Source organism: Carettochelys insculpta, chromosome 5, assembly GCF_033958435.1.
Source record: "Carettochelys insculpta isolate YL-2023 chromosome 5, ASM3395843v1, whole genome shotgun sequence".
Taxonomy (NCBI): Eukaryota; Metazoa; Chordata; order Testudines; family Carettochelyidae; genus Carettochelys; species Carettochelys insculpta.
This window is the reverse complement of record NC_134141.1, coordinates 11,231,012-11,252,738: the sequence shown is the minus strand read 5'-3', so window position 1 is coordinate 11,252,738 and position 21,727 is coordinate 11,231,012. Positions and strand designations below refer to the sequence as shown.

The 21,727-nt window shown below is 48.4% G+C and overlaps 2 protein-coding genes across 2 annotated transcripts in view; one reads left to right on the top strand and one right to left on the bottom strand.

The window, feature by feature from the left end:
- The window catches only part of SNX30 (sorting nexin family member 30), a 76,237-nt gene extending 70,272 nt beyond the window's left edge, over nt 1-5,965 (top strand). The window contains exon 9 of the mRNA XM_074994667.1: nt 147-5,965. Coding sequence (XP_074850768.1) covers nt 147-206 — 60 coding nt within the window. The 3' untranslated portion in view covers nt 207-5,965. The remainder of the gene's footprint in view (nt 1-146) is intronic.
- An 876-nt stretch (nt 5,966-6,841) lies between these two features.
- SLC46A2 (solute carrier family 46 member 2) lies at nt 6,842-19,099 on the bottom strand. The gene is made up of 4 exons (XM_074994031.1): nt 17,945-19,099; nt 14,577-14,660; nt 11,540-11,696; nt 6,842-8,272 (listed from the first exon to the last, which is right to left on the bottom strand). The coding sequence occupies exons 1-4, from the start codon at nt 19,020-19,022 to the stop codon at nt 8,215-8,217; spliced, it is 1,377 nt and encodes a 458-aa protein (XP_074850132.1). The 5' UTR covers nt 19,023-19,099; the 3' UTR covers nt 6,842-8,214.
- Between the last annotated feature and the right edge of the window lie 2,628 nt (nt 19,100-21,727).

Sequence of the window (21,727 nt, the reverse complement as noted above, 5' to 3'; positions counted from 1 at the left end):
CCACGCTTGGTGATACCTCTTAACTTGCATGCCTGTGTAGTGGGACAAGAAAGAGGAGCCAGTAGCAGGTCATATAGCCTTTTTTTAAAATAGATTTTTTTATAACAACGTTTGTGTGTTTTTTTTTTTTGTTTTGTTTTTTGCAGTGCCTTACGGCGTGGGAGTCAGTTATACCACTATTACAAGACAAACCAGAGACCAAATAAGGAGCTCCTTCTCAGGCCACGGTTTTCTCTACACTAGTTCACAGTACCACTAAACAACTTATTGGAGCTGTATGATGCACTACTTTGTTGAGAAATGCCAGCTATGCCCAGTTTGGTACAGATCCATTGAAAAATATTTGGACTAGATCCTCTGTGTGTGTTAAACTGGTACGTTTCGTCTTTTGAGCTATCTTCACGGCTCCTTCTCCATCCTATGGAGTGATTTTGGGCCTGTCATAGAAGTACACAAGGACTGAATCACTTCTTGATAAAGAGAACTTTCCTCTTTGTTCTGGAAGGAACTGATGAGTGGAATGCTAACGGGATGGAAATAAAACTCTGAACAGCAAGGTGCCAATATGACATCTTTATTACCATCCTCGTTTGTTTGTTAAATAAGGGTTGGTGCCCACCAGCTACCTTTCTTTTTTTGATGGAGAGGGAATGGCTAGAAGTGGACACCTTTTTCTTTTCTTTTTTTACCACCTGTAAACTCCCTGGATTAAGTGATTTTTTTTGGAGCTGAATCTTTGTGCTGGAGTGCAGGCTGGTCCTAGATTAGAACATAGTGACACCTCTGCAGAAAGCTTGTGATGCAAGTCCAAACTGTGGTTCGTGAGTGCGGCATGCTGTGCATTCATATTGAATATCTCATACTGCTTTGTTTACCTTTGATATGAAGTAAGTTGGCTCATGCGATGGATTGGGGGCTCAAAGGAAGGCTGATGTTGAGGGCTTATGCTACAGCCTTACAAGGTATGTCCTGGGAACAATGGCAGCCAACATTAGCTTGCTAATGTTTTATTCCCAAAGCAAGAGCAGACTGTTCTGTGGTAAGTTTCTCTGAGCTGTGCTTTCAGAACTATATGAGCTAAATCGGAGTCCCTCTGGCCTTAATCGCGTAAGACACGCCCTTTGTGGTAAGGATAGATTCTTGCTTCTTGTCCTTTTTTCTTTGACAGCAGCCAAAGCCCAACATGTGTCTCATGCTTGCTGATACCAAGTGTAAGTGTGTGTGCATGAAACTTGCCTTAATCATGCCAATGGCGGATGGTAGAGGAAATACCTTATTTTCCCCGTTATGTATATTCAGCAGTTATGCTTGTCTCTATTGAGCCACATGGAAAGGTCCTCTGAAGAGTTGTCTCCTTTTAGGTATAAATTTGTAATCCCAGCAGGTTATTTTCAATCTTCTAGTCTGCAGTTCTCATCCTTTCTTTATCCAGTCTCTCCAGTTAACTGCTGTTTGTTAGTGGCCTTGGCACCTTCCAAAGGAAGGAGTCCTCTCAACAGGTTCCAGACACTTTGAATCGGTTAAGTCTTTGCTGCTAGACCAGCTTGTTTCCTCCCACAGAAACACTAAAATTGAATGAATGATTTTGGGGAACATGAGTGCAGTACTTAGGATTCTAAGTTGAGCAAACAGGCTTTTTTAAAATATTGTCGCATTTTCTACCAAAGCTATTGGCATGCTCAGCTGGTCTTTGGCAGCGTTCTGACAAAGCATCCAAAGTTAATTTAAAAATGTCCTAAATTCTTATTTGTATCCCCTTTTACAAAGACCACACACATGCCATTTAGTGTGTGGATTGTCCATTCATGGATTGGCCCCAGCTAAAATAAATGCTATGAAATATACCTGATGTTTCTTTAGGTCTGCCTGGTCTCTGGGCTCTTGTCTCAGGTGGTTGGTTGGAATTGCGCAGTAGTAACAATATTGTGTTGTTAGTACGAGGGAAGGCTTTAAGAAAAAATTTTCCATCAATCTTTTTCTCCCCTTAAATTTATGCCTATTCTTCCTCTCCACTTGTTTGATTATTAGAATTTGGTGTTTTGATGTTACAATTTGATATGCTGGGGCATGTCAGATAGGAGTTGCTCTTGTTTGCTGGTGGTTGTGTTTGTAGCATTAATTCACCTGGAAAACAGAAATAGAAGGTTTTCATGTGCTGAAACCAGAGAAATGTTGAGCCTTTCAGAATACAGTTTCTACCCAGTCCAATTGGTTGTGTTTGAATGTAATTGGCTCTGAAACATCAGCATAAACATAGTAAAACGTGTCTTCAGCTTCCCCCAGTGAGGAAGAAGGACAGTTTAGGGATTGAGAAATGTCATCTTTTTCTAGCACTGTTCTTTCACAGAATGATTAGCTAACCTGCATTTCTTTTGGGCATTAAACACCCCCTTCCCCCGCAACTTCTCCACAAGGAGTATTTTGAAAAATAGTGGTGGTTCTTAGAGAGTAAATTTAATCTGTTCCCTTTTTTTCCTCATGAGTTCTCACTTTCATGCCTTTTGCCTGTCAGGCTCAGCTAGAACACTGTAGTTCCAGGGCCTTGGTTCTTTCAGTACGTTTGCCATGTCTCAGAAAATACTTCTTATATGAGGGGTGGTTAGCAAGTGACATTGCAGCCTCAGGTAAGAACTGTAGTGGGAGCTTTTGTAATTTCTCTTAAGGCATTTAAATATGCTAGCAAGTCCACCTTCTGCAAAGACAGTGAGGTTTCTGGCTTTGACGCCAGGCAACATGCTCAGAATATTTATACCTAATGTTTATATCCTCTGCAGCACAGTCTCTGGAGCCAGTAGATTTTTTTTTTTTTAAACGTGTGAATGAAGTGATTTCAGGCCTTGTTTGTTGTCAAGCTTAAGTCTCTTTGCAACTAAGCCATTTGGACGCTGGCGTTGCTTCTACAAAAGACCAAATGAATAGCTAAGAAGGCTTCACTGTAAGTACACATGTATCTGGAAGCGGGAGATAGGTGGGCTCTAAGTTTGAATCACAGGTCTGAAGGTGCACGCCCTAGATTGTGTTGCAAATTGGATATTGCGCTAGGGTGAAGCAGACGTGTCTTACAGCAATGCTAAACAGCATAGATTACTGTTGAAATTGGAAGCAAGCTTTTAAAATGTGTTGCAGAAGTGGTGTTCTTGACTATAACTGCAGTTATGAGCAGGATATTGTGTGGTGGTTCCCTCTAAAGCACACCTAGCCTGTTGCTGAGTGTGTCTTTATGAACCTTCGCAGGTATAAACCACCATGGAAAAATGGTGGAGAGAACCAGGTTATTTCATAGTCTGCCCACAAAGAGATTTTGTGCAGCATGTTAGTAGTACAGAGCAGACCAAACCAAGTGATTTACAAAATACCAAGGATTTGCAGGGCTGAATTCAATTGTTTCGTGTGACTTGTTCCTGTTTATGCTACATCACATCTTGCCCTTTAAATGCAGGTTTCAAATTCTCTTGCAGTTCATGGTGTACGTGTAGCTATTTTAGGGCCCAAGTTTGGGAAGTGTAGAAGTAGTCAGTTTTTGACTGTAGAATAGGAAATACTTCACAAATCCTGAGCAGAACTACATTGAATCAATAACTTTGCTTCCCTATATTTCCTTTAGTAGGGGTTTAATCATCTTTGCTGTATTCCAGTGGGCTTTTTTCTGTAAACACAGATTGATCTGGTTCAAAAATTGAGTGACCTCATATTGGTTAGAAACTTTGCTGAACTGAGAGGATGCGTATTCCACGGAGCTCAATGTTTTGTGGCTTGGCTCTATCTGAGAGTTAGTGTCCTGTGTTTCCTTTGAACAGATCTTTCTCTACCACTGCCCTGTGGCACTGACCCAAGGCCCATGCATTTTCTTGCTGTCGCCATCACTTCTAATAGGTGTGCAATTTGGAAACTTTTGCAACTCTCTTGAAGTGGGCCAGTGCATCCAAACAAGCACTGTTTAGCTCTTTTTTTTTTAAATGCGTGATCTAAAAAAATTTCTCTCACAAGGATTTCACTGATGCAATAAACTTGGGAGACCTTGGAAAACAAAAAGGTTATGGCCTTCTCAAGCAATCACTTAAAACAAAAGTTCTCTAAGTCCATGCCATTTCATAAAGCAGTTCTTGAATAGTGGTCGTTACCATTGGGTCAACTGCAGTATGCGTATACTGAAGTTCCTTGACAAACTCATTCCGGTTTTATTGCAGAATGTGATGGTTTTGATGGGAGAGGAAAAAAGGTGAAAAGAAAAAATAATTAGGAAAAGCTCCAGAGAGGTTACAGATTGTGGCAGTACAGTACAGTTTATCCATCAATGAGTTAATGCCCTGGTTTCTGGAAACTTGGCTTTTTCATTCAAACTTCATGGTCTACATGTGGATCTGGTGCTATTGTAGAGGGACCTCTCTGGCGATGATTTTGCATCGGCTGTCTGTACCACATACATAAATATTTGCAGGGCTGAGGCCTAAACATGTATGTGTAAGGTTCAGTTCAATTCGGTAGGCCTACTTGCGTATGTTTGCAGGACTGTGGCTTGAATGCAATTTATCCACTTACTTTTCCATAATTTCTTGAAGTAAAATAAAATGTGCTGCAGACTATTAAACAGAAACTCTCTTCAATAGGTATGTGAGCAAAACTGGGAGAATGTTCTGAGTTAGTTAATGAGCTGGTCTTTTTTTGATGTTCAGATGCCTTAAACACAACAAGGTACAGAGACCGTCTTCTTCCTTATTTTGGTTTTCACCAGCTTCTTTTACTACAAACAACTGAAGGTCCTTCAAGAGAAGAAGTAACTTCCACCCCCCCCCCCCCAGGGAGAAAAATTACTAGTATTTGCTAAATAGATTTGATAATGTGAAACTGGGCACCTGCAGAAGAAACTCTTTTTTTGGCCCTGTTGGAATATATGAAGTTTAAAAGATTTTTTTTAATGTGTTTATTTTGGCCACTTTTAAAAAAAAATGGTTGGAAGGAAGGCTAGCGCGTGTCTGATCAGTACCTGCTTGACACTCAAGGTTGGCAGGAGGTATTTGATATGTAGAAATTCACATGTAACAGTATTAGTTTGGGGTAGATAAGGCAGACAGCCCTTATCAAAATTGTAGCTTTCTGAATAGCTCATTCTTAAACTATTTAATGCCAAAAAAATAAAAATCAAGGGTGCTCGTGTCCTCCTGGAGCTGGATAACAAAGGCTCTCATCCTACACGCCTACAGAGTGACGGATTTGAGCCAGTCACCTGCACAGCATCAAACTAGCGACGTTGGGTTTGTTATGCAACGAGCAACAGTATTTCATCTCTTTTATGGGTGGAAGCTGGACGACGCTGTCCTGTTCATTCTACTTCCTCTGTGCCTCTGCTCATGGCTCCCTTTAACATTCACTGGAGTTTATGCCATGAGGCCAGTTGATGTTACCATGAAATTTAACTTCCACCAGCACATTCTTTGAAGACTTCATCCTTTTTGTTGTTCTGCGCATGACACCACGAATGGAAACGTTGCCAGCTAAAGGGCCCAACCTGCGTACTGTATTTTTGACTTTTGTACAATCAGTTTATAGAAGCTTGGGGGGTTGTTTTTTGTACTCTAGTCACCCCCTTTATCAAGCTAAACCAAAATGAAAGCTGTGAAGAGTTGTCTTTGCGCATGACTTAGCTAGTGGATGATAAGCAGGCTGGAATGGCTTGTGTTTCCTACTTGCAACCGAATTTAACATTTCTTTGCTTTTCTTGTTAAACTCACAGGCTATAAAATGCCTTTGATTTCAGGTGCTGGCATGTTTCTGTTCCTTTTCAGTTATCTCTGTGTAAATGTCTTCTGTGCATTGTTACTATGGAACTAGTATTGATAAAAACACTTTGAGGTAAACTATTTGTAATGCTTGATAACGAGTGGTATGTACATTTTTTAAAGACCGTTTCCTTACCTCACTTAATTTAATGGAATGGACCAATAAATGTATTAAAGGATGATTTCTTTACCTAATAGTTTTAGTGTTCGTAGTCTTTATCACATCTACAGCATAATGCATGCACTTACACTTACTTTGCTCAGCTGTTCACTGCCCTGTCGTTCTCTCTTGTGGTGAAACTTGTGCTTGTCACTCCCTCTTCCGGGAAGAGGTGGATTTCACATGTGCACTGTCAATGTGATAATTCAGCTCTTTGCACCTCATTCCTTGTGGTTCTTTTCACCAGTGTACAAGCACCTCACACAGGTATCCTTTCAATATCACTGTCTGGGTTCTTCATTTCTAAAATGGGGAACCCGAGATGTTTTTCTCTGTTGGGATATGGCTTGTGTATGGTCACACACACACCCAGGATGTGATCCTAGGTCTCCTGCAACATTGTCCAGCATCTTAATTTCATCATCAACCTTTTCCCTATGAAGACACAGTTAAGGGAAAAAGCTCTCGTATATAGGTATAGTGCAGACAAAGTAAACAGCAAGACCATATACTTGGAGCAAACTCGCTTGCTTATCTTCCACCCGGTGCTGAATCTTGTCTTAATTCTCTTGGGGCCATAGGTTTCTAGAGTATAGCTCGCACAGTAGGATCACCTTGTGTAGTACCCCTCGCCTACTCCACCATCCGTCCTCCCCTTACAGTGCATGGATAGGCTGGGGTGGTGGGACTATCATTAGAGTCAGCAATCGTCCGCTGATGTCCAGCTGCAGCTTCTCTTTCCAACAGCACCGTGCCAAACCATTTAGTGCGTGCACCTCCTGTTCAGTTATTCTTCAGTCATGCATCATTTCTCAACATTGATAGAACGGTCAGCGTGGGAAGTGAGCTTCATGTTAATGGCCAAGTTCTGTGAGTGGAGTTCATACGTTCGTGCCTTTCTGAAGTGGTTTTTCATTGTTACCAGCTAGTGGCTGCTGCTGAGGTAACGAACTTCAAATTTGTGTCTAGTGTTTAATTGTCTGTCAATAGCAGTGGGTCTTGAAATGTTGAAACCATGGAACACCTCTGAAAATTCCCTCCCCCCCGCCAAAAAAAAAACCCAAACCAACCCAATCAGCAATAACTTATGCATCAAAACCAAAATGAAAGTCATTTAATCGGGTATCATAGCAATGAAGACGTAACACTGTATCTGGTTTTAATAATAAAAAATATATCCCACCAGTGTATGCAGTCAACGTGTTGGAAGCTAGCAGCATACCTCTGACCTGTTCGCTGAACACCAGTGTTCCATAGAATGTAGTTCAAGAAACATGGATCTAGAGGATGCTCCAAATAAGCTTCGTGTCTGAGCTCTGCTCCCTGAAAGGCTGAGTGTAAGCTGGCTCTTTAAGAGCGGGGGTGGTTTTCAGGCTCATCAGCATGTTTACAGCAATAGGGGCAGGGCAAGGGGAGAAGGGATATTCTGCATTCTACAAATACAGAATAAGACAGTCCAGGTCCTGAACAGTGTGCAGTCGTCTCGGGCGTGACGAAATACTGAGCGCAGTATTGGTGTGGCTTCCCCTCAGCTCAGCATCCCTCATTAAAAGGGTAAAACCTTTTATAGAGGGAAGCCCCTTTGTATTCTCTGTCCACCTTGCATGCCGTAGCTCCCAGCCAGTTTAATTTGCAAGGTGAGGGAAAAGGAAATGATTCTGCTCATGTAAACTGTGTCTTGTCTCTCATCCTGAAGCTTCCTCTCTGCCTCTCCAGGGCTCCGAGTAGAACTTCTCCCCCTTTGCTTATTAACTGTCCCTAATTTCCTACAGGCACTACTGCTAAATGATGGCAGTTGTCTCAGCGGGGAAAGGGGGAGGTCTACAGACCTTACACGGCAGCCTGACGGAGCTCTGGCTTGAATTTTTTGGGGGCCAGCAGCCAAGATACTGTATTTTGCTCCACTGGCATAAATTTGAACTCAAATGCTCCAGGACTTACTACAGCAAAGGTGGTGTAGTCTGGAGTTCTGTGGAAGTGGGTCTGACCCACGAAAGTTCATGACCTAATTTATTTGTTAAAGTGCTACAGGACTGTTTATCTGTACAGCAAAGATTTGTCTGCAACTTGTGTACCACAGAAGAAGCAGTCCATTGCTACTTGCCTGCTATCATCTAAGCGAACTTGTCTAATTTCAGCCTAAACCCACTGCGACTTAAACTAGTGTGGCAGGTCTGAAGAGCTTTGTTTTCCAGCATCAGTCTTCTGAGCTCTCTGGTACAGTAAGGTGCTCTATTCTCAATATTTCCTGGAGCTAAAACTTGCAAGGGTGTCCCATCATTCTGCTAGGATTTCGAAGGAGCCAGATCTTGAACGTTGCTTGTAGGCCACAATGCTGTAGAGAATGAAATGTACATGATGTGAACAATTGCTCCAAGTACCCTCATGAATCCAGAATCTTAGCACTGATCTAGTACGGGTTGAACCTCTCTAGTCTGGAACTCTCATCTGGCAATATCCATAATCCAGCATGATTTTAGTTAGCTGGGCAACCACTTTTCATAGGTGTGGCCAAGTTTCACATGGTCCCATAAAGTTTTACAGCCACCAGTCCTGGCTGTGTGTTCTGTGCTGTTATTTAGCTGTAATTTACCCCTAAATGTCTCCTCAGAGCCGAGTGAGCAGTAGAAAGGTTGGTAATGCTGCTAGACTAAATTGACCTCCCGTGGTCCAGCAAATCCTCTCGTTTGACACTGATCAGGACTTAAGGGTGCGGGACTAGAGTGGTTCAATCTGCAGGAATTTAGCTTAACAGCAGGAACTTGTTGGCAATTTGAAGCCAGACTGTTTGGTTTCTCGCAAGTGTTTGCAGAGTCGGCTGTATGCTGGCTGGCCTATGCACTAGAGTCATGTTAGATCCCCAAAGCAAGTCACAAGCCTGTTTTAATAGGATGGCCAGGGCTGGCAATAGACTTGCGGAATGCCTCCTCCCGTCTTTTCTGGGGGTTGTGTAGTAACTTGTGTCCAAAAGGGAGTCACAGTGCACTAGAGTTTGAGAACCCCGCTCTAGTTAGCTGCCCTAGTACTTTTTCTGTTAACTGGCACTTGGGGGAGCCTGGAACACGCAGGTCTAGGCTATTTACACATACAGAACCAGAACAGCTCTGGTCAGCAGCACCTGCTTAAAGCGTACTTGAAAAATAACAAGAAGTCCTGTGACACCTTATAGACGACCAGATATTTTGGATCATTAGCTTTTGTAAGGTCTGCCAAAGCGAGTCTCTGCCCACGACAGCTTATCCTCCAAAATATGTTTAGTTTATAAGGTGTCACAGGACTTCTTGTTGTTTTTGAAGATACAGACTAACTCGGCTGCTTCTCTGGTGCTTGTCACCATGCAAAGTGTACTTGGTAATGGTAACTGTGAACAGACCTGGTAGAAAGGATGGGACACCTACCAGCTTCCTTACAACTTTAATAACTGGCTCATAGGGGTAGCAGCCCCCAGATAACTCTAGGATTCAATGACAGCCAGTGATATACACCTCATAGCACTGGAAGGGACCTAAGGAGGTCATTGAATCCAGTCCCCTTGCCCTCTTGGCAGGACCAAGCACCATCCCTGGCGGTTTATTTTTTTAATGTATCTGCCCCAGACCCCTAAATGGCCTTCTTAAGGATTGAACTCTCAACCCTGAGTTTAGCAGGCTAATGCTCAAACCACTAGGCACCCTTTGTAAGGGTTCCCAGGAGGGGCCACACCTGCTAGTTCTAGTGTATTGCAGTGACTTTACTCACTGATGTTCAGTTGTGGAGGTGCTTGTATTTACAATAATGACCCGTCCCCCTGGCATTAAATGCTTGGGTGTGGTCTGTGAAATGACTAGCTGTTGTGAAGGATGGAAACAGGCAAGGCTGGGGCTCTGGCTCAAATCTCTCCCTTAATGGTCTGCCTGCAAACTGCCTTGTGAAGTCTAATACCCTGCTCCTGTTCTGGCACCTCTGCTGTGCTGTTACACAGAGAGAGAGAGAGAGAGAGCGCAGCAGCGTTGTACCTGCCCTGGTGTCCTGTATCACTGGGCTGCTGGGCCGGTTGTGAGAGGACATAGAACAATTAGCTGACTATTCCTGGCTTCCTGTTCCCCTTCAGAGCCCACCGTTCGTGGAGAGTGGGGAAAATATCACATTTTGCCCTTACAAACAGGTTCAGAGGCGATTTTAGTTACGGAGCATTTTATTTGTATTTTTAAAGCGCCTCTCCCATTAGCACTGCGTACACGCTAGGGGGAAAGCCTAGGTATGGCCACCTTTACAGTAATAATGGCTTTGAGCTGCTCACTGAGCTGTGATTCAAGTCTGTCCCTCCAGAGAAGAACAATCAGAGGTGGTTAGTGTCTGGTGGTGAGAGCGCCTCATTTCCAGCTGTTGCACAGGGCAGTGTGTGTCATGCAGCGTGGCAAGGGGTGCCATGCTCCTGTTTCCTCTGCTAGGGCTGCATGGTGCAGCCTGTGTCTGGAATTAGCATACCCCAGCAGCCATGCAGCTGGGCTGTCATAAGCACTCTCAGCTGCCAGGAGAGCTCACTCCCATTAGCTTAATTACTGTAGCCCCTCCGAGCAGCAGCAGAAAGTCCCTCACTGCCACAGCGCCCTGCACACTGGTGCTCAAGGTGACATAAGTTTCAGAGCTAGGGCCAGTTCATACTGTGTGTAACAACTGTCCACTTGAGCTACGCGTAGCCCTAGTTCTTTCTGCTCCTCTTGCAAGTGGCTTAAATAGATGGGCTTTTGCTGCAGTGGTAGGTAACAGGCCAGCAAGTTTTTCCTTTCCATCCACCTGTTATCTTTTGTAATGTCAAACCTGACTTTGCTGGAGGATTTCTTGGGAGTCTTAGAGGCTATCTGTTGATACATCCCTTCCTTTGGGTAGGGAGATCATTTCTTCACCCAGTCAGTCCTAGGTGTTAAGTGTGTTAAACGACTCTTGGCTTGTCTACCGTGTGTGTGTGTGTGTGTGTTGGGGGGGGGGCGCCTCCCTTTTTTTCTGGGGGGAAAAAAAAATCCCTTATGTCCACACTGCAAAGCGTGTAATTCTGGAATAACAGGGCATTTAGCTCAATATAGTAACTTCACCAAAATGAACGACTTCACTGCTCCCACCCTTTCAATTTTCAAATTGCCTCAGTGTATACCTAGAAGAGGTAATTATGAGTTGATTGGCCTCCAGGGAGGCATCCCGTCATTGCTTTTATTTCAAAATTGGGCTCTCTAATGTGAACACAATTTTGAAATGCTCTTTCAGTGCAAATGCTCTTTTCAGACATAAGTTATTTTGACATTAGAACATCAAAGTAAGTTATTTCTGAAAAACCCTCCAGGGTAGACATATCCTTGGTTGTCATTCCTTTGCACCTGATGCTAGTTTCACTAATTGCCCTCACCCCAAGCTCTAGCCAGGAAGTCTCCAATGTGTGGGTTTTTCCCCCTGCTCTTTTTTAAGAGGTAGGGAGCCAGTCTTCTCAGGCCATCTTAGTTTCTAAGATCTATAACACGTTAAGAACAGAAGTCAGATTTTTCCCCCCTCTCCTTCTTCAGCCAGTCATTCCAGGGGAGGGGGAAAAAAAGAAAAAAAAACTTTGGCCATAACCCCTCCCCCTTCTTACCTGATAGGGATGATACTTAGGCAGCTGATGACACAAGACAAAATGAAACAGAAGCCGCCGAACCAGTCCAGTGTCCTTTGATAGATCTTGTGGTAGGCTGTGGATGTAGCTACCCCTGTGATCACTAAAGCCAGCTGCAGCAAGACAAACATCTTACCTATAAACAAGCAGATAAATAGTTACTCTTAACCTAAGGCTCAGAGAGAGATGAAAAACCATAGATATGGAGTCAATGGGGCCAGAAAGCCACATCCATGTCTAGATACAGTCCTTCTGACACATCATACATGTCATTTTTGGATAGTATGAAATCTGTAGAAAAGCCCACATGTGTATCAGACCTAGTCTTAAGAGGGCACCTTAGCCCCTCCCCGGCGGTTGTGGACCACCTCTGTTAAGAAACCAAGCAAAACTCAATGCTTACGTAGTTGCCATTTGTGTGGGTGGGTGTTAGAGCTTTTTTTCTTGACAACTTCTACTCATGCCCCTGCCATCTGTTCTCATGAAACGCGAACTCATCTGTACAACTGGAGATGGGGGCCTGAGGCAAAACCGCAGTACGGCATGTTCCTGGGACTCGGTCGAGTTAATTTCAGATTAATTTAGCTGCTAAGACTCTTCCTCACGCATTCCCTCTACCGCACAGTGCCCCCCCACCCCCCAAGGGCAACGAGGTTAAGATCTGAATATCATGGCTGGGATCTCTAACTACCCACAAAACTTTCTGCAGGACTCAAACAAGAGAGGAAAATGCTGAGGGGCGGTGGGTAAATGGATAAAGCTTTATTATTAGGTCAAGCTTGTAAAACATGCTACCGCTGTGCCAAAAGGTGACACCCTCTGCTAGGAAAGGATTAAATGCTCCTTGGGTGGGTGCTGGGGAGGGCAGGAAAGTAGTGGTGATGTGCTGTTCAAACTGATCCCAGTTCATCTGACTTTTGCAGCCTCAGGTAGGTGTTGGTATATTCAATCATCCTCACCGTTGGAGAGGCAGCAGCATATTATTATTAATGGGTACGGACCATATTGGCCTTGGAGTTATGGTTTCGCTCTGGATTTGGTAAGACAAGATTTCAGTATTTCACAGGTGAAGCTTTATTTTCCACGGTGAGGGTGAGAAACATAGTGGAAATCTTAAATTCTTCCACAGCTAATAGAGTTCCCCCACCCCTGAAATATTATGAGATGCTCTTGTTCTGCTGGAGGACAAAGCCTGATTTAACTCTGCTGGCTGAAGGGTGGGGATCAAAGACAACTTGTTGCTTGATTGACCATGCAATTGTCAACAGCTGAATGACTGTTTGTGACTATGGCTTCGTCACTCCACTGCACGTATTACCCAGGTCTAGACGATGCTAATATGAATCAATTAGCCTTTTGATAAATGGATAACAAATGCAGCATGACCATTTAGCGTCAGCGAGAATGTGATTAGGGCTTCCTCTTCCCTGGGGATCTGCTCCAATTTCAGCCATGGATTGCCAGTGACTGGTACACAACAGGGGCGTGACATTTACGAGTTTAACATTCGCAAATTCAGTTACGCATGAGCAGTTCGCCTAGCAGAGCAAAAAGGTGGCTTTAGCCAGGTCACCGAGCAAGCGGGCGGGACCGCGAAGAGCAAATGAAAGCTGGCGCTCTGCAGCTGGGGCTCTGGGCAGGGAGCTGCCGCTTCCCTGGGCCTCTGGGCAGAGAGTGCCTGCGGCTGCCACTTCCCTGGGGCTCCTGGGCCAGGGGTGGCCGCCGCTTCCCCGAGGCTCCTAGGGAGGAATGCTGGCGGCTGCTTCCCCAGGGCTCTGGGAGCGCCAGCAGCTACGCACACCGGGGCAGCAGGCAGAGCAGTGCAGGGCATAGGCAAGGCCGGGGCGTGGGGTCATGGTACCTGCGCTGGAAGTTGGGCGGGAAGGGGGCCCATCTCCAGCAGCCATGGTGCCCCCATGCCCCACAGCACAGCCGCACCTGCTGGCCCCAGCTTGGCCTCTATAGAGCGGGGTACCCAACCCTGCCTCCAGCCAGGGCGTGGCATGGCCACTGACTGGCTCCCCATGGCCCCACCGCCTGTCTGCCTCCCCCTGCTGCTGCCTGGGGCTGCCTGGGAGCCTGCCGAGTTCCTCTCCCCCAGGCAGGGAAAAGGGATAAAACGATATTCACAAAATTCAACATTTGTGAGGGTTCTCAACACCGAAACCTCGTGAATGGCACAGTCCTCCTGTACCGAGGCAGCGCTAACAGCCTAAAGACGACAGGCAAAGCCTCTGGAAAGAGACGCAGCCCTGTGATCACAAACGGCAGCCTGCGTCTCCTTCTACGTGCGTAAAGAGACGTGTGCTTTTCTCCCTCGAGTTAGCGTGACTGGGGCCCTTCCCTTAACGTCTCTTTGGGCACAGTTCAGCACTGTTAAGCTCTCACGGTGCAACCAGTTCAGCAGCTCAGAGGTATTCAACTGTTTCTTGAGCTGGGGAAGTGGGGGTAAGTCCAATTAAGTTTGTGTCTCTTTGAAAAGCAACCCCCTCTTTACTAATGGCCAAGGGAACTAGACAGTTGCGCCACTGCAGTTGTGCCATGGCTAGTCAGCAGTGGCCGAAATAGCAGGCCCACGTCTAAAAGGATGAGGGCCAAACTACCTCTGTGTCCCTGTGCTAAGTAGCGCAGAGAACTGGACTAATCAGTGCTTGCATGGGCCAGCAGCACAAAGCTAGGACATGGTTTGCCCCAACCTTGTGTCCCCTCTCTTCAGAGTAGAGCTGTGACACTGAGCTGTGGCCTGTGTGCATCAGGTGGTCCTCCTGCTTCAATGTGATAACTAAGGAATCTCTCCAAACAAGCGCTGGAGGATCTGCAGGAGGGGTGACGACTGGATAAACACTAAGGGGACAAGCTTGTCTTAACCCTACAGATGGCTTCTTCCAGTGCTACGGATTATGATTGTTATTAAGCAGAGGGCAGCACTTGCCACAGCGTTGTGCTCCCACCCTCCCCCGAATGAGGACAGAAACCACAACCGGGTTGCTGGCCCATTTTCCCGCTTGTTACTCACCATAGGATGAGCCTTGTACATGTTTGGATAACACAGATCTGATGGTGGGTAAGGGGATGAGGGCGAACAGCATTACGGACCGAGCTGTAACACAAATAAATGCGTAGATTTCATCAGTACTGGTTGTCAGCACCCCAACCTACTGCCCTTTACTGGCAAAGCCAGACTGTGCAGAGCAAAGCACAAGCAACGGCTGTTGATAATAGTTTTCATAGTAATTGATCACTATGTGAGGTTCTTTTGGCCCCAGCACCTTTACTACATCCAGTGTTCATAAATAATCCTTGCGTTCATGTAGGGCATTATCCCATTTGAGGAGTATGGCCCCATGAGTGCAGCAACGTGGCTTACGCCTCTAGAGGCCAAACAGCAGGGCTTGTGCTTTCAGGGTCCTGGCTCATGCACAGGCAGCATGTTGTATGTGTGACCTACTCCCTGCCATTGTGTGGCCCTTAATTTGCATGCTCTTTGGGGCAGGGCCTGTCTTTTTGTTCTGTTTGTATACCCTCAAGCACAATGGGACCCAGGCTGTGACCTGAGAGCCTAGGGGTAACCGCGGTACAAGTATTAACAGCTTACAAACAGTCACAGAGAGGTAGCCGTGTTTTGTCTTTATCTTCACAAAGCAAAAGAGCAGTCCTGTAGCGCTTTAAAGGCTAACAATATAAATTATTAGGTGGTGAGTTTTTGGGGAACAGACCCACTTCTTCAGAGCTGAAAAATGCTAATAAATGACAACTGAGAGGAAGAGAATTTATCCGCAGCATTTGTCAGCTCTGAAGAAGTGGGTCTGTTCCCTGAAACCTCTCCACCCTAATAATTTGTACTGTTAGTCTTTAAGGTGCCGCAGGACTTCTTTTTTGCTTTTTAGCTCATAGACAATGCAGGATTAAAGGTTAATGATGGAAACTATTTAACCACAGCTGGTTTTTTTGCCTCCCCAGTTCTCCTGAAACCTGGTTCCCTCAAACTCTGTAAAAGTTAACTTTTTAAGCTGAATGAACAAAGCTGTTTAGTAAGTCCGTTCCCCTTGTGTTGCTTGGAGGAGAAAGCTGACCCCAGAGAACGAAAGAAAGCAGCAGATGTACGAAGGCAAAGGAGATAGAGGGGGATGAGTCTGCGGAGGGGTGGGGCACTATCACAAAGACAGCTGTAGAGCCTGCTTTATTGACGCTAATCAAAAATCTGTCAGCAATAAAACAGAACAATTTCTAGCCAGGAAGAAACAAAATAAAATCTAGTTGTTTGGCTTTCTGGTTTTTACCAACCCCCCTTACGCTAAACACACTGTTCTACCTGGCATGGTGGCGCTGACCGTGGGAGCCCCTGGCCCCGTGCCCAAGAAGAGCTCTGTTGGGGGCGAAAGCTCAGTTCGTTCTCCAACAGCCAGGCCCTCACCCCCCCTTGGCCCTTTCAGCCCCGCCGATCCGTCCAGGGGCACAGCTCCGACAGCCGCACCTCAGCGGTGTGTGAAGTGACAATGCTTGACGGTAATGGGGCCAGCTCTTTCACGGCATGAGAATGACACCGCTGTGAGCGACATACATGGCAGCAGCAGGAGCTGCTCCCGGCCCCCGCCCCCAATAGCGCTGTGCACATAAACACACAGTGTAACTCACCTTGCTCACACTCTCCTACGATATGCATTTGGCCAGCTTAGCATGGCCTTACTGACTCACATAGAGCTTGGTCTGTAACGACCCTTTTAAGCAGCTGCAGTAGCTGTAGTTGACAATGAACGAGCTCACCAGTTAAGCTTTCCCCCAACCTAACTATGTCTTATTGTTAAACAACAACACAAACTTGTCCTTTCAGCCATACTCTATAGGATTCTGCTCCATCTTTGCCAAGGTTGCCAATGCTGTCTTCCAGCTCAGCTCCAGCCTCTGGCTCTGCCGGAGGAGGAGGAGTAGGGGAGTGTTTTTGACTAGAATTAACAGCTGAAAGGGTTTGTGTGGTTTTCTTTTTTTCCCCCGACACAGAGCTGGGATGTGCTCTAGTTAAAAATGAGCAGCACTGACTGGTCTTTAAAACAAATCATTTTAAAACAAACAACTATGACTGGTAGAACACCCCCAGTCCTCCTCGAAGCTGCTATGGGACCTGCCGTTTAACACTGTTAATTCAACAAAGGCAGGTGAAAAGATGGGGCTGCCCCACTGCCAGGGTCCCATGCATTGATGCGATGGGCAGAGCTGACCTGACTTTGCCGCTGGGGCTCCAAGCGGCTGCCATGGCAGTTCATTGGTGGATGTAGTGGGTCAGTGGCCGCAGGCAGAAAGCCTGGGAGGTCTGCTTGGGACGGTTCTGCCACCCAGAGGACAACACTCGCCAGGAGAGCTGGAGGTGAAAGTGAGCTGGTGCGACCTCGTGTGGCATTCTGTCAAGCTGGCCTTTCCCCCAGCTGGGCTCCCAGGGACCTGCTGCAGGCTGGCTTGCAAAGATGCAGGCAGCCAAGCAGGTGAAAGTGCCGCCCCCACCATCCCTCCTGCCTTGGTCTGGGGGTGCTTCGGCCCCTAGTGCCCACCAAGCTTGCTTTTGGGGGGGTGGGGAGCAGGGGCTGCAGCTCTTCTTCCTGTGATGATCAGAGTGAGGGGAAAATATGCAGACACCCCCCCCCGCCACATGGTCTCCAGTCCTGCCCTGAGGGCCCCCTCCCCAGCCTTGATTCTGAACCCCTCAGACCCCTGCCCTCAACCTGCCTCACCCGGCGCCTCTTGCCCTGATTCCTGCACCCATCCAGCCCTGTCCAGAGCTCCTTCTCGCCTCCTACCCTCCAGCCCCCTGCCCTGAGCTTCCACCCTAACCCGCCCCTACTCTGCCACGTCCTCCCTGAGCCTCTCCTCACCCGCAAGCACCTGCCCTGATGCCTGCACCCACCACATCCCCTGAGGCTCTCCCCCCACACTCAACTGGCTGGAAGGTACTGAGTAACCCCCACCCAGGGGCTTGCTATATGACAGGATCCATAAGACATGCCAGTGTCGCCCCCCCTCCGCCCCCCCGTCCTGGCAGCCAGCCAACTGAGGTATGCGTGGGGGGGAGAGGATTTGAGGGGGAGGGCCCCCAGAGGAGGAAATTGCTTCTCACACAATCATCATTTTGACCTCTTCATATCTGAGCCCTGATGTAATAGGTGGGTGAATAATTGAGCCTGGCTGGAAAAGCCTCTTTGAAAATGAGCAGCCGCCTCACCCATAGCACTTCCGGCTCTGACTGCTTTGCTGAACCGCATGGTAAAGAGCCTTAGGCTGCAGCTGAGGCACGTCCTGCCAGCAGCCCCCTTTCCCAGCCTGCCTCCCACCGCCGGTAGCCAGGGGCTGCCTGCTCGCAGTGTCTGGGCCCCGTTGTGTCACAGGCCAACTCACCGATGTAAAACAGGAATGTCCAGCGCACAAAGGCCAAGATGAGGCTGCCGGCGCTGAAGGACAGTATCCCGATGATGATCATAGTTGTGTCCCTTAAATACTTGGAGAACACGAAAACCCCCAGGAAACTGGTGATAAAGATTATGTAGCCAGCAGCATTGCCGTAGCCAATCTCCACAGGGCCCCAGCTCAGTGGTTTCTTAAGCAAAAACAGTGGGAGAACATTTATGGCTCCAGCCACTGCTAGGTCATACAAGATGGCCCCGCTGAAGAGCATTGCAATGATGAGTTTTGAGGGTGTGTGGTGGCTGCGCCCCTCGTCCTCACAGGAGCCTGAATTCACTGCAATCCTTCCATCCTCCTCTGGCTGGCTGGCAGGCTGAGCTATGTCCTGGGGTTTGCTGTCAGCCGTGGAAGCCGGGCAGGTGCCTTCAGGCAGAGGGACTTTCAGAACCAAGAGGCTGTAGAGGAAGCAGAGGGCATACAAGGCCAGGCTGCAGCTCACTAGCACGGTGCCTTGTTGGTAATTTATGTGGGCCTGGACAAAGATGTGTCCTGATGCTACGCTTCCCAAAAAGCCTGCCAGCCCATAGGTCAGCTCAATAGCAATCAGCCGCAGAGCCCGCCTGCGCTCGGAGGAGCCAAGGGACCCCAGAGCCATGATGCCAGCCCAGTAGGTGGTAAAGCCGCCCGTCAGCCCGTTTAAGGCCGCAGCCCCGTACATCACCTCAATGGGCCACTGAAGCAAGATCAAGAGAAGCAGGAGGAGCCTGGAGCCCAGGTAGCCAAGGAGCGGCACGCAAAGGGAGATCCTCCTATCCTTCGCGTCGCTGAGCGTTGCCAGGCCGTAGGCTGTCAACAAGGGGCTCAGGCCCAGCACCAAATTGTAGATGATGTAGAAGTCCGAGACCGCTTTCTGCTGTGCGTCCTCAAGCACGCGTGCCGGGGCGGTGGAGTTGCTCTGGTTGTAGTAGTGCTTCACCACGAGCAGCAGCCCTGTGTCGTAAAAGGCGCTGGCGACCTGGGCGCCAGCCACCACCGGCTCAACGCAGGTCCTCGCCGCCATCCAGCCAGCCATGCCGCCTGCTGCTGAGCCTGTCCTGGCCCGGAGGGCGGGGAGGGAAGCACGTCACGGCGCCGTGGTGGGGACAGCAGGCCCCGGCAGGCGCTAAGGGCTGCAGGTTGGCATAGAAACAGAGAGCAGTGTGAAAGCATTACTGGCAGCCACACGCAGCTTGATGCAGCTAATGCCTGTGGGCTCTCCCCACCCTGCTGGCACAAGGGAAGTCCTGGTGCTTGCTTCCTGGTGTGCAGTGCAGAGGTCACATGGCCCTGCCGGGGGGGTGGGGGGGTGGGGATTTCTGCCTCATTTGAGGAAGTGAACGTCTGGGGTTGTGGCGTATGTTGCACCACACTGAGGCGAAGGGTGCCTAAGGAATCACAGCAAAGCAGTGGTTACCGCCAGCTGGGGTGGGTGGCCGGGGCCGGGGGGGGGTGGCTGTGGCTACTGGCCAGTGGCCCCCTTTGCCCCCCCCCGCTTCTTGCTGGAGGCTGTTGAACCTGGTCACCCTGCTCCTCCCAACATGCCAACAGCAAATTGTACCAGGTATTAAAACCCTGCTGCACTGACCTGGTGCCACAGCCGCTCCTGTGCATTCAGCTGCCTCCTGCTGCTCCACAGTGGGCAACCCAAGAGGAGAGCTCTGCTCACACACACAGCAGAGCCTGGCCAGCTAGAACGCCCTTCCCACAGCAGCTGAGTAACCAGTGACCTGTGGTGTTAGGCGCTGCGGTGAGTAATAGGACACATACTGGAAATGTGCGGCAACACCCCCCCTCCCCGCCTCAGGTTCTCCGGGGTGCTCAGCCTCCTGGAGCACCAAGACGAGTGTGAAGAGGAGGCTGACGAGCCGGACGTGCACTGACACTGACCATTTGTGCTGTTGCAAGAGCGTCTTGCCCAATCCAGCTCCCAAATCAGCCTCCTCCCAGCCAATCACGCTGCCTACCTGGCTCAGTTACTGGGAGTGGGGGGGAAGCCCTGACGCCATCTCCTTGTCTCACTTCCTGCTCTTCAGTGGCCAGAGGCATTTGCTGCAGACTAGGGCTCCCCTGCCTCGTTGCTGGAGCAGCAGGTATGGCTGAGCTTAAGGGGACGCTATTAGGCAACAGGTTTAAAACTAACACAAGGAAGTTTTTCTCCACCCAGTGCACAGTCGGCCTGTGGAACTCCTCGCCAGAGGACGTTGTGAAGACCAGGACTTTACCAGGGGTCAGAAAAGCACTAGATAAATTCACAGACGTTAGGTCCATCAGTGCTGTTAGCCAGGAATGGTGTTCCCTAGCCCCTGTTTGTCAGAGGCTGGAAATGGAAGACCAGAGCGGGATCACTTGATTCCCTGTTCTGTTCACTCCCCAGTGCAGCTGGCACTGGCCACTGGCAGAAGACCAGCTACTAGCTGGACCTTTGGTCTGACCTGGTGTGGCCATTCTTATGCGCCATTGGCCACAGGGAGAGCTTTAGTCCCGCTACCCCCACCGCCCCGCCGCCCCGGAGCACTATATTCCTGAGTCTTGGGAGTGGCAGCATTCCCACAGCATTCCCAGAGAGAGAGAGCCCTTTTCCTGTCTGTCATCCTCAGCAGGATGTGTCTGACCAAGCCAGGCTCTGACAGGTTGATGGAGGGGCTTGGCGAATACCTTGGCGTCAACAGCGTTGCGTCCAGCGCTCCACCTGCTCTGCAAGCAGCTCTCCGTGAGGTGTGTGGGTAAGAGGCCCTGTACGGTAACGCAAGCCTCTGACATCAGTGCGTCAGCCAGCTCAGGCTGGTGGTGCCGTGATCCCAGGCTGACATGCAGGAGCAATGCCCAGCTTTGCGCCCATGTAAGAAAGTGGTGAACATATGGTATCCAGCAACCCCAACCATGGATGGAACTCGGGTGTCCCTAATTTTATTTTTTTAATGCTTGGATGGAGGAAGCACAACAGCCAGGACTGGGCACCTCGCTGATATAGGGGGGGCGGAGCGAGAAAACAGGGAGGGCCAGATGAGAAGTAACAGCTGTGACTAACTTAGCTCTAGCCCTTAAGGGCAGGGAACTGGGCTGTGGGGAGTGTTGTATACAGTTTCATTCAATAAATTAACCTTCTTGGGGATTTTTAGTTGCAGCCTTCTACTTCCTCCTGTATCCTATGCAAGAGCAGCATATTGCCAGGGACTGATTGCCCAATGATTTGTCTGGCTGTACTATGGCTCTCTGGGGTTTTGTTTGCTTTGTGGAAACCAGGAACTCTTCTTTCATCCGTCTCTTGCATTTCCAGTGGCTAAGAAGTAAAGGCAGGTGCAATACATCATGAAATGGCTTCAAGGCCAGGCCCAGAGGCACCTTTACACCCAAATGGGCAGGGTTCAAAGAACCATGACTGAAAGCAGGTATGAGAGCAACCTTGAACAAGCAAAGGCCAAAACCTTGGTTGTACAGACTGGGCCAAACCCTTTATACCATGCTGCATTCAGGGTCAGATGGAGGTAGGGGCTGCGGCCTAGGGCTTCCGGCTAAGGCAGGCTGTGCAAAATTAAAGATATAAGACTATACTCAGCAATCCCCAACCCACTGATCGTGCTCAGCTGGCTGATCCTGGAGCTGCGCCGGCTGAGCACAATCTTCATGCCACTAAAAGTCTAGCAGCGAAGCAGGATTCAGGCAAGCTGCCTGGGTGGCCTGGCTCCACAGTGCTCCTGCAAGCAGCTGGCTGCCGGCTCGTCTCTGCGGCCCCTGCTG